Source organism: Bacillus rossius (assembly GCF_032445375.1).
Source record: "Bacillus rossius redtenbacheri isolate Brsri chromosome 9 unlocalized genomic scaffold, Brsri_v3 Brsri_v3_scf9_2, whole genome shotgun sequence".
Taxonomy (NCBI): Eukaryota; Metazoa; Arthropoda; class Insecta; order Phasmatodea; family Bacillidae; genus Bacillus; species Bacillus rossius.
Window position 1 is genome coordinate 19,879,702 of NW_026962013.1, and position 12,674 is coordinate 19,892,375.

General features: G+C 37.4%; 1 protein-coding gene across 3 annotated transcripts in view; it reads left to right on the forward strand.

Annotated features, from left to right (window-relative positions):
• LOC134543343 (mitogen-activated protein kinase kinase kinase 7-like) overlaps positions 1–12,674 on the forward strand; it is a 53,412-nt gene that overhangs the window by 9,896 nt on the left and 30,842 nt on the right. For all 3 annotated transcript variants that reach the window (XM_063388311.1, XM_063388312.1, XM_063388313.1), the window contains exons 3-7: positions 234–354; positions 2,896–3,038; positions 5,163–5,379; positions 6,430–6,563; positions 7,623–7,703. In XM_063388311.1, coding sequence (XP_063244381.1) covers positions 234–354; positions 2,896–3,038; positions 5,163–5,379; positions 6,430–6,563; positions 7,623–7,703 — 696 coding nt within the window. The remainder of the gene's footprint in view (positions 1–233; positions 355–2,895; positions 3,039–5,162; positions 5,380–6,429; positions 6,564–7,622; positions 7,704–12,674) is intronic.

Below are 12,674 nucleotides of genomic sequence, written 5' to 3' on the forward strand. Positions count from 1 at the left end.
AAATATGAACAGCATAAAAGTTGAGTAATACTACTTAATTTCTTAAAATCAAATTTTAATTTTCGTGACTGAAAGTATTAATATATGGTCAGCTATTTTAATATACCTTTGAAATCTATAACTTTGTTTGAGATGATAATGGTAAATACTGGAACAGAACTGTCGTATTCTGAAAGTTTCTTACAGTTAGAGAGTGACTTTCTTGACCCCATTGCTCTGTTTGATGTTCACAGCCTTACACGACAAGCCCCAGGTGATGAAATATTCCGCGGGTCATGCGATTAGCTGGGCCTTGCAATGTGCCCGAGGCGTGGCGTACCTCCACAACATGAAACCCAAGGCTCTGATTCACAGGTAAATTGCATTTCACTTATAATACCCAGTTAAAAGTTATTTCAGTTTGGTGTGGCTGTGCTGTTTTCTACTTCTACATTAGGGCCACTCAAACTTTTTACGACAAATGCATAAATAGTTTAAATCCATGTGTTTCCTCTCTTGGAAATCATGACCCAGACGTGGAACAGAAGTACAAACACCCGCCGTAGCACTGCGTGATTGACTGAGCAGTCTGCCGGCCAATCACAGCGCCCGGCCCACAAACCCCTTCCATAAAAAACTACTTGCGCTCGCCGAATGGAGCTCAATCGCCTCACGGCATGTGCACACGCGCGGAACCTATGCCGGTTCGCAAACAAATTGTTACGGACTGGTGGAAATAAATCTGCCCTATGCTTTAGCACAGGAAAGGGCACTGTGTGTCCAATTGTATTACAATTGTACTACAAAATACCAGTGCACTACACACATGTTTGCTGGCAGTTGAACACTAGCTTGATGCCTAGTGTGTTGAGACGTGTGACGTGCAAGCTAGTGTAGCCCGTAGCACCCTGCACTGTTAGACCTTGGATGCCCAGCCAGACGGCCTCCTTAATATGATGTGAAAGAAGGTCATTTACTACAAACAACTGGGGAAACTAGGTTAGTAATGCTGCTTTGTTTTGATTTTTTTTTAGTGTTTTGCTATGTTTGGTTTTAATTTCATTAATGTGCACATCATAAAGACATATCCATAAAATCATGTCTATGTAAGTGTTTCCTCTATCATCATGATTTACCATGAAAGTAATTTTTTTTATGAGTTGTACTGCCCTTAATGTTCGTGTTCTGGCATCAGGTCCCAACAGGTTTAGGTATTTCACGCTGTCCCCAACTGAGTCTTTTACAAACCTCAGGCAGCGCCACTGCAAAAAAAAAAATACAAGAAATTTTTCTTTTGTAAAAATCCTACTTTAGCTCGCAGCCAGTGCATGCCTTAAGTTTCAATAATTCCATAATCAAAGTAAATATATCCTACCAAACTATTGCACACTAAAGTAATTCAAGTTGTGCAATAAACAGTTTGTGACATCAGAATACTGGTAGTAAGTAGGTATGTAACATGTCTCCTTACTCATGTAAAACGTTAAAAAAAGTTATGTTCAAAGAAAATATTATAATTTAACAGGCCACTAACACCAACACAAACAGGACGTGTCAATGCTGCACTCAGCATCAGAAGTTCCCTAGTGGCAAATGCTTGGAAGGCTAGTCCAAAATGACAAACTAGGCCAGGAACATGAGTGATCGATCATAATCAAACCAAGTAAAAGTGTTTAGGAGAAGTACCTAGATATAATTTATTCCATGCAAAGTCTAAAACCTTAGTCTGAGAAAAGCTATATAGCTCAAAAGAAAACAAACCTGCATTTTTAAAAAAAGCCCATTCAAGCACCTTAAAGGTCCCGCCTATCTTGACACATACAGTGTGTAGAGCTTCAGAAGAATACCCCATAATTTGAAAACTACTCAAGATATCCAAGTGGTGTCTGTTTAAGAAAAGAATTTCAGAATACGCTGAGGGCGGATGAATAGTTCTGTTTCCGTATGTTGTTTTGAAACTTAGTTTTAGGAGAGTAAAAATGGTTAAAACTCATGTTTTTCAGATTAATTATTAGACATGAAACATCCTGTTCAAATTCTTGATGGCACTCAAAGGACTTATAACTTTATCTGTATTTCTCGGCCATCTAATGCTATGGATGCTGCTCAAATTTCACAGTTGCCCTGTGCATGATGAGAAGATCGCATGCCAGTTCAGAAGCTTTGCGCTTGGAGAAGATACTGCGCTAGAAGCACCAACGAGCATCACACTTGTTATCTCGCCTCACCCCTGACTAGGCAGGCCCATTAATGCAAATTAATTTTAAGATTCTTTGGCTTTCAAGTAGTTGGATGTTTAAAATAAAAGATCTTACCATGTGGTGAATTGTATGAGGTGTTGCGGCAAGGGGTAAACTTACTTTGTGTAGTGCAGCTCGAAGATTAGTCAGTGCCTGTAGAAATTGAGGCGGGCAGGTTTCGCTGTGTCACTCTTCGTGGCTGTGAGCCTAACGCCTTGTTTTACAAAACACTGGGTCACAGTCTCTCGCACCTGGACCTCTCCACACATGTACACGCAGTTCAACAACAGCTGAGTCGACCTGCAGCTCTGCAACCATGTTCACAAAGTCCTCTGGCCGATCGACAGGACTCCTGCGGCAAAAGCGGAAAAACAAATACTCCAGCAACATTGCAGCATTTCAAACCACTTAAAATAAATACCTTATAAAAGACACGTAGCGAGAAAAACCATTTCAGAGAGACTTAAATTACCTACCTACATTGCTGTTAAAAAAAATAGACAAAAAAATTAGAGATAACAAATTAGCAAATAACTTAAATGGAAATTTCCATAAAGTTAAATACAGAAAAATCCTAGGAGGTGGGTAACACCAAGCTCCACTGTGTATTGATAAAAAAAATTATTATATATATATATATTTCATTTTTAACTTGTCTTTTAATTTATGGTTTTAGAGACCTCAAGCCACCAAATCTGCTTCTTATCATGGGGGGCAAAGTGCTTAAGATCTGTGATTTTGGCACAGCGTGTGACAAGAAGACTTACATGACTAACAACAAGGGCAGTGCGGCATGGATGGCACCAGAAGTATTTGAAAGTAAGTTCTCTCTTTACAAACTGTTGAAAATGGTTTTGTTGTCATAATTTTGCATTCATGATTTAAATCATCACTTCAGCAGAACTCATAGTCCTTTATATACTAATTCAAATGTTTACTTACGTAGGTAATGTGTCTAATAAATGTAACGTTTTCATGAGCTGCTGTTTCAGTAGGCAAACATCTTCAGAATAAAATAATTTTTAAGGTTATGTCTCACCAAAAGAAATGTAAACATGAGCATTAATTTATTATATTAAAAAATATGCAAATTTTGCAAAGTAAGCAAGGGCAAAATAACTTTTCTAGAGCAATGCAAGGGATGTAGGATGTGTTCATTTTCAATGGCTTCTTGGAGGAAAAAATAGTGTTTGATATTAAATTTAAATTTGAAACCTATTGAATAAGCAGATGGTTAGTGTAATAGAAAGGCCTTTATAACCTACACTGGTAACCATAAAAAGTTATGAACTCTTGAGTGGTGCTTGGCCAACTTCACAAGTTATGGGGAAATTATCACTTCACATTTGGAAAACTTCAGTTATGAAATTTTAGAAAGCCCAAGTTTGTAACCCCAAAATAAAGATTTGAAGAACTTTTTTTTTCATGGAGCTTCCTAGTATTGTTACATAAGGTTTTTGCCATACATTTCTGACATTTTTGTTTGTTATTTTAATGCACTGTTATAGTTTGTTGGTTGATAGTGCTACCAGAATTACCTAGTGGCAAAACTTTGATGAGACCACCATCATGATTGCCAAGCAGCTTTCAAAATGGTCTCAACATTTGATTAAATTTTTTTATTGTTTATTGATTAAATTCTCCAACATTGTGCGTAGTCTTAAAGTTTCATTTGACACTATAGGTAAAAAGCCTGTTTTACCATCTCGTAGAATGTTTTGTCATGTGTGCTGTTTAGAATTTTTTAGACGAAAACTGTGCTGCATCTGGATCTAAATGTTGATCGTCGACATCTACACGTCGATGAAAGTTCTGCGTGTTTGTCTGGGCAACACCAGCAATAGTTTCAAAAATTTACTCCTTAAATCTTCAGCCTCTAGTTGTCACCCTTGGGTCGATCTTAATGTGTTGTGCTGTCAATACTGCCATGCAAAACACACTTTAAGAAGTTACAGAATATTCAATAAACTTACAAAGGAAATACCTACTAAGTATTCTTTAAAATGCATGTCAGTCTCAACATGTCACCCTTAAAATGTTGAACCAAATTCCGAAATAAAATTTACACATTAACTATCCTAAAATTAAAGTATCACTGAAATAAATGAATTATGTGTTGTGTTAATATTTTGACATTATTTCTTGCAGAAAAATATGCTCCATAAGTAGAGGCCTGCAAAATTCGCGGATTCATTCAGTGATATGCTAGAATTCAAACACACATAACTCTTAGATAATTTCGCTATTGGCTTACTGTTCATTTGGACGAATCTCGACCAGTTATAAACCCTCAACCAAAGAAGGATCGAATCACAGACAAACCAGCTGAGACGACTCACAAGTCGGCAGCCAATGAAACTTGCGTTATTTGCCCGAGTGTTCAGGGATATGTGCAGTCTATCCTGAAGGCCATCGAAACCGCGAATTTTGCAGGTCTCTATCCATAAGGGATTGCTGTATGATAAGGAATCATCCAATCAGTTTCCTGGAGTGATATCAAGAAACCATGGAGAAAAATCCTAGTGTAGGGCTCGTACTGCGCTTTGTTTATGATTAGAGCTCACTGTGTCCTTGGATTTTTGTGACATGCTTGGTTTCTGTCAGTGTTGATGGCCTACCTGAATGCAGATATCATCAGCTGACTCTTAAACTACTGAATCCTTTCTAAGCTGCTCATGACAGAGAGAATGGACTAGGAGTATATTTTAGTTTGTAAACAAATTATAAATTTGCTCACAAAAATTCTAAGAATCAACCGACCGTAATCCAAGTAATGGATCTGGAATGAAGTAATGAATCAGAACTTTTTTTCTCTTCCAAATTTTTAATAATATATTTAATAATTGTGGTCATGTAACTTAACATATACCTACTTGTAAATTTATTTTAATTATTTGTGAATTTGGAATAACTATGCATTTTACGATAGATTTTAATTTCCAGGTTCGACTTACACAGAGAAGTGTGATGTATTCAGTTGGGGCATCATTCTGTGGGAGGTGCTAAGTCGGCGAAGACCGTTTGACAGGTCGTTCAACGGGAAGAACAAACACGGCAAGAACCAACCCTGTGCGTTTCAGATCATGTGGGCGGTACATAATGGGCAACGACCACCCCTAATTAATGGCTGTCCACCTCCCCTCGAAAGACTAATGACGAGGTTAGTGGCAGGTTGTACTGTTTACCAAATTTAAGAAATACATCGGGAAAAAAAGGAGCAAACTACTATGCTATTAAGACATGAGCTTCTTTTACATATTTATGGAACTGTTTGTTATTTTTATATGTGTTGCAATTTGTGATGTCTTGAATATGCCTCTGCCTACTGACATTATTTTGGAAGCTATGACTGCTTCAGTTATAATGAAATGAAGCGAGGTTTGCGTAGTATTAAATATTAAACTTGCATTCAATAGGACTTAGATTCATATTTTGGTCCAGCAATAAATTTAAGGTCGGTAAAATAAAAGTGTTTCAAAAAAATTGAAAACCATCATTAAAGATGAATATGTAGTGTGTAAGTTTTCACAGCTTCTAAACTTTCCGGACAAATTTTACAAGTTATGAGTTGCAGGAATTTAGAGTAGGTATTATGTTTGTCTATAACACAGATATGATTACTTTTGTTGATGCATGTGCAGAGTACAGGAGGATTTGTAGGTACAACAGAGGGAACTATCGCATCAGTATGTAATATATTACAGTGAATGCTAAGTATGTATCTGATATAACGTAAGCTACAATATTCACCCCAAATACTTGTAAATAACTGAGACATTTATTGATGTGTAATAACTTAGCTGTTGGTATTAGACATTTGGTGGGAGTAATTTTACGAATGCGATGGAAGTCTAGGAACGGAAATGTGTAATAGGAAGTAGGGAGAAGCGTGCACTATTTAGTTTTACTTAGAGAAATCAATAAAAAATAAAATTTTCCTGAATTGGTAACTTTTATATCCTGGAATGGAGCAAAATTATTATTTGTGTGCATCATAAGATGTCTGCACATAGTTACAGCTATTCCTTAAGTTGATAATGGCTTGTGTTTATGTCAAAATGAGGCACTAAGTTCTCTGTTCGGTTTGCTTCATGTGCGTTTTTATACGTAGTGACTTACGACTTTCGGTAAAGTATCCGTTAGGATTTCCTGTTATTGATTGTGTTCATGTTTGAACATAGCATATTATTTTGTTGTTGAACTGTTGCAGTTGTTGGGCCAAAGAACCCAGTATCCGACCAAGCATGGACTATGTTGTCAATATCATGGAAACTTTGTTGCTTATGTTCAGTGGATACGATAAGCCAGTCCAGTACATAAGCAGCGAGTCTTTGTCTTCCTTTGGTGAGTATCCTGCCTTCATGAGAGTCTTATTTTCTATTGTAGCACAGTAGTTTAATTTTGGAGAAATTTATATTGAGTTCAACATAAACCAGGTTCTCTTTATTACATATTCAATTGAAGTGTTTCAAAATCCAAAAATTATCAGCATAAACTTTTTTTCAAATGTATTTTTCAATGCATTAAATAAAACTGCTGATGGGGAAAGAAAATGTTAATTTGAAACACATGAAGTTAATTGTTGTAATATTAGTGAAGCTTTATATAATAACTAATTTGGAACATTAAAATTAGCCTCTTAAATTAAAGGGAACGTGCCAAAACAACGTCTTAACTGATATTGGGGTTTCAGGCCAAATTTATGAGAACAATCTTATTTTCCTCCACAATGTTTATTTATCCTTGCATGTTCATGTTCTGTATCTCACCAACAAGCTGGAAGATGCATTGCAATGTGCACTTGCACTATTTTGCATCACTGTAGCAGGTCACTTAACATACATGTTTATGTGCACTGGGTTTTCCCACTTAGTTGCGGAATGGATGTTTGCACCAATTAATTCATAACACCACCCGAAACATCAACTTGGTAGAATTCGAAAAGATTACCCATGTTTCGGGACAAGATTTTATGGTATTATGAAAAAAACAAATTTCATCATTAAAAATAGTGGATTTTTTTGGTCACTAAAAATTAAACCACGTGTAATAATTAGTACACATATAGCACAATTACATTGATGAACTGCTTCAACAATTTGTTGTAATACACTTAAATGTGTACATGAAACAATATTGCACATATTGATGTGAGTTAATTAAACAAAACACTGCCACTAAAGAAAAAAGTATTCTTCTGTAGTGTTATTTAGTTCACGAGAATGTTATAAATATAAACATAAAAAGAATTGCTAAAAAAAATTTTTTAATGCTACATCTATATTGAAGATTTTGGTTTTACACTTTGGCAAGTTAAAATGTTTAGAAAGGTTAAAATTTTTGGGTTTTTAATGGATGTTTAAAAGTGAATTTTTTTAGTTTACATGATACTTCTGTTATTAGGACCTGAGAGCTCTGATGATGAATTTACTGTTGAAGAAGAGATGAACTCGGGTTTCCAACGTACTTTTGTGGAAAATCCTAGTAAGTAACGCTCTCTTTTATATGTATATATTACTTAATGCTATATATTATAAGATAAAGTTTGAATGTTAAGTGTTTTTAGTTTTGTAATTTCATTGTGTCTATTATGACATTAAAACAGTTCAGCAACATGAAATGATGATACCAATGCCTATTTAAAGTTTTTTAAAAAAAACTACTTTTTAGAATTGAACTAAGTCCAACCAGTTAAAAAAGTACTATATGTTTGAGAATGACGTAAATATTGAGAATTAAGTAAATATTTTCTTCCTTGCGAAAATCGTTAATCTGAGGAAAGTCTGTTGGTTAGCAAAGCCATAGAAGATCCTACTTTTATTTTTAGTTGATAATACTTTTTTTTTTTTTAAATGATGCAAATTGGTAATGAACTCCTGCAGGGTGTCGACATACGTATCTGGAAAACAGGGAAATGTCAGGGAAATTTTTTTTTCTGGAAAAGTCAGGGAAATGTCAGGGAATTTTAACCTAGCCTCATAAAAGTCAGGGAAATTCTCAAGGCAATTAATAATTATTTTACTAAAATGTACAGTTACTGCTTGCACATCAGTATTTTCTGTTGTGGTTTTTCTAGGATGTTTAACAAAATTAGTTGCGTAGTACCGTACTTTACGGTAGTGTGTGCTAGTGTGTTTCTTTTGTTCTGTGCCAGAGGCAGTTTATTGTTATGTTTTGGTAATGGCTGCCAGCTGGATTCGTGTGTGTGGATGTTATTACCCGTGTTCGACCGATGTGTTATTATTCAATGAAGACTCGCTGCGCCAGTTCACGTGGATTCGATGAATATTGAATCCTCATTCTGCGTTATGCATCATATGCAATAAAAGCTTTGAGCAACATGGGAACAAGAGCAGTTACAAGCCATCTGAACAGTGTTAAGCACAATAAACTTTTCAACAGCAGTCAAACTTCAATGTCCCTAGAAGCAGTTTTACAGTTAAAGGTGAAAAAAGATCCTGTAGTTTATCAGAGTGAGTGTTTTTCCCAGTCTACATCTTCACCACAGACAATAACTGTAGCACAACCACTTACATCAGCTGCATCGTCTTACTCACCCACACTGGCTGGACCAATGCAGCCAGCTTCATCTACTGCACAGGAAAGTCTTGCCTCTACGTCTAGTGGACTAAAGTCATATTTGTTGAATGATGATGTTACAAAAGCTGAAATTGTCTGGACATTAGAGAGCATTGCTACACATTCATCAATGAGGGCTGCTGCTAAAAATGTTGGAATTTTTAGCTACATGTTCCCTAATAGCCAGATTGCAGCAAAAATGCAGTTACAGCGTGACAAGCTTGGATATTTGACTACATATGGTTTAGCGCCTTATTTTAAAGACATTTTACAAGGCACTCTTCATAGTTGTGAACACTTTGTTCTGGGCTTTGATGAATCTCTGAAAAAAGTGGCACAGAGGCAGCAAATGTACATCAATGTTCGTTTCTGTAATTCTGCTACAGAAGAGGTGAGCACACGGTACCTCATGTCTGCTTTCTTTGGCCGTACTACCGCCAGTGATTTACTAAAAGGGTTTAGGGAAGCTATATATCCCCTCAGTGAAAAAAAGATTTTTCAGTTGTCTATGGATGGTCCAAATGTGAATAACAAGTTTTTGACGGATTTTAGGTTGGAACTTAAGAAGGATGATACTACTGCTTCCGTCATCTTACAACTGGGCAGGTGTGGTCTTCATACAGTTCATGGAGCTTTTAAAAGTGGCATTGAAGAGACACAGTTCAACATGTCTCCTGCCAGACGAGCAATCTATACTCAGCATTCAGGGTCTGCAGATTTTCCATTGAAATTCTGTTCTGTGCGTTGGCTTGCTAATGCAAATGTAGCACAGAAAGCAGTCAGTATTTTGCCACATTTGACCGCTTTTGTGAAAGGCGTAGAGGGTGAAGGGAAAGCTCCAAAAATTGATAGTTTCAAAACTCTTTCTGCTGCTATTAATGATCCCCTATTAGAAGCAAAACTTGCATTCTTCATAACCCTGGCCAATCATGTTGAACCTTTTCTCACTGAATTCCAATCAGATCTACCTTTGGCCCCTTTTTTGCACAGTGCTCTCACATCTGTTTTGAACAACCTAATGACAAGGTTTGTAAAAGAAGAGGTACTTAAAACAGCAAGTATTCCTAAATCTATAGATGTAAAAGATACTAAGAATCTAACATCATTTGAAAAAATTGATATAGGGTTTGCATGTCATGCTGCACTAAAGAAGTTGTTGAAATCTGTGAAAGACCTTCAGATTATGGAATTCCGTCGTGATTGTCGCAATGCATTAGCGAAAATGGTGTCAAAGCTGTTGGAACATAGTCCTTTAGCTTATCCACTGACAAGAGCAATTACATGCTTTGATCCTTCTGTCGCAGCTGATCCCAAACTTCGAGCACGGCGAATGACTTCTCTGCTTGACATTCTGACGGAAAATCGTTGGGTTTCTGGTTCAACCGCTGACGATGTTCTTACAGAATTTCAGCGCGTGTGTTCTCTTCCTTTTGTAACAGTATCTCTTAAGAAGTACACTAGTAGTACAGTGCGATTGGATTCATTTTGGAAAAGCATTTTTCAAGAGAATGGTAGTAATCCATCAGTTCTAAGAGTAATGAAGATGATCAGTTCTAAGAGTAATGAAGATGATCATGATTCTGTCACATGGAAACTCAAACGTTGAACGGGGTTTTTCTGTAAATTCCGAGTGTTTAATGACGAATCAGAAGGAGACCTCATTGATTGCACGGCATATCGTCTATGATGCTGTCCTATCCTATGGTGAAGTAAGAGATGTCCCTATCACCAAATCTCTTATTCATGCGGCCAGAAATTCTCGAGCGAAGTATGCAGAGGTGAAAGCTAGAGTGTCCAGTGATGCTTGTTCTAAGGAAAAAGAAAGGTGGCAAAAAAGGTATGCTGAAATTGCTGTGAAAGACTTGGAGAAAAAAAAAAGCAAAATTGCTGGAAGATGCTGCAAAGGAAGCAAGTCGTTTGGAAGCTGAAATAGACACACTGAGGAATCAGTAATTTTTCTGCGTAGTGCTGTGTTATTTCAGTGTGGTCATATGTTTGTGTGTGGATTAGTACAGATGTTGGGATTACATTTAAATGGTATTGTTTATCTATATGCATAATATTTTATTGCTTGAAATACTTAAACTTATTTTGAAAGTTAAAACATTTGTATTGCATGGTAAGTACACTATTGTTTACTTTGCCTTTAGTTTAAGTGTTTCATTATTTGCAAACATGTTACAATGCACTGAAGGTCTGTTCAGTTAAATATATAAGGTTTTTTGTTTCCGTATAGATACTATTATGCAATCGTACGCACACACACACTCCCACACCAAAACTAGGGAAACAAAATTAAAAAATAATCTTACAATTTACAAGAAAGGTCAGGGAAAATCACAAATTTTGATCTGGAAAACAGGGAAAAGTCAGGGAATTTTGTAGAGCTGGTTTTGTAGACACCGTGTCCTGGTACATATGATCTTAGCTGTAGCACTGGTGTGCCGGAAATTAGGCATTTCGACACCTTTTTAAATTTTTATTATAATTTTAAATTAATTTTTGGATATTTATTTTTTCAATTTATTTGGTTTCTTTGGGTGATTTACTCTTTGTTAGGCTGGTGTACTCCCCTTAGTTAAACTTTGTGCCACTTAGACCGAAGCACCTTTCCCAGAGACCTATCGGATCTTTTGCAGATCTATGACTTCGTTGGCGGCCCGTTTAACATTTCCCTCGCTTCCAGGCACGTCCCAATTCTGTAATATTACTTCACTTCACGACTAAAACTGCATACAACAGCTCTGGACGAGCTGTTACCATTTCTCAGAGGCGAGCTGACCATAGCCTTTACCGTCACGAATACGTATTAGGTTCTCTCCTCGAAAGGCATGTCATGGACGCTCGTTCCCAGCGTCGTTGCGCTTTTGCCCCCCCCCCCCCCCCCCTTCAGTTCTGAGAATTCAGCTTCGGAGCATTGCCCTGCCGTTAACCCCGCCAAGTGTTGGCCGGCGTCAAGGACGACTTGCATAAAAAATGTGTGTGCAAAGTTGGACCACCCCACGACATCTAGCGGCAGAAACAGTAACTTCTTATCTTTGCCACCAGAGTGCAGCTCCTGACTGCCCCCTTTATCCCCTTGTTATAGCAGACGTCTTGGGCGAGTCGATTCTTTTTTATTTCAGACACCCCTCAACAGGTAGCGCTAAAGTCGGCCAGTGCTACCAACTTCGAGACATCAAAGTCAGAGTTTTTTTATGATGCCCACTCGGGGAACTTCGGAACCTTTCGGTCCGGACGTCCCAGTCTCCCCCCTCCCACTTTTGATTGAACATTTACTTTTAATTACGAGATGCGGTTCTTCACGAGACACTTCGCGTCGCGACTGTAGACGGACCGTTTGTGATTATCGGCGAGTCGACGAGACACTGCGAGTCTTCCATCCGGCCGCAACCGACGATGTAGTCACTTAAATAAGGGATGCTATCCCTATAATCTTTTTCAAGTAGTTTAGTCCGTCTGCGTAGTATAAAGAGTAATAATTAATTTCTTTTAAATCTTTTTTTTTTTTAAATGGGAGAAACATCTGCGCCCAGCCGCGTATTCGCGGGATCCAGTTCCTGGCTGGCGACGCATCGGCAAATAGAAGCCAACTTCCCTGTCTGACAGGGTCCATGTTTCTGGGGAGACAAATTGCTCCCCGCATGATCTTCGGGACCTCCAGCTGATTTCCCCCTTAAGAAGAGTTTTCCTCCTGGTCCGACGTCATCCTGGGAAGACCCGGGTGATGTGAGCTATATATATTTTTCACTTGCATAGAATGAACTAAATTCATTAAAAATATACCAGCGAGCAGTGCCTTAAGAACTTTATCCTCAAGAACATGTAGAATCAAGGAAAGTAATAATATATGTAATCATTGGGAGAATCAAATTT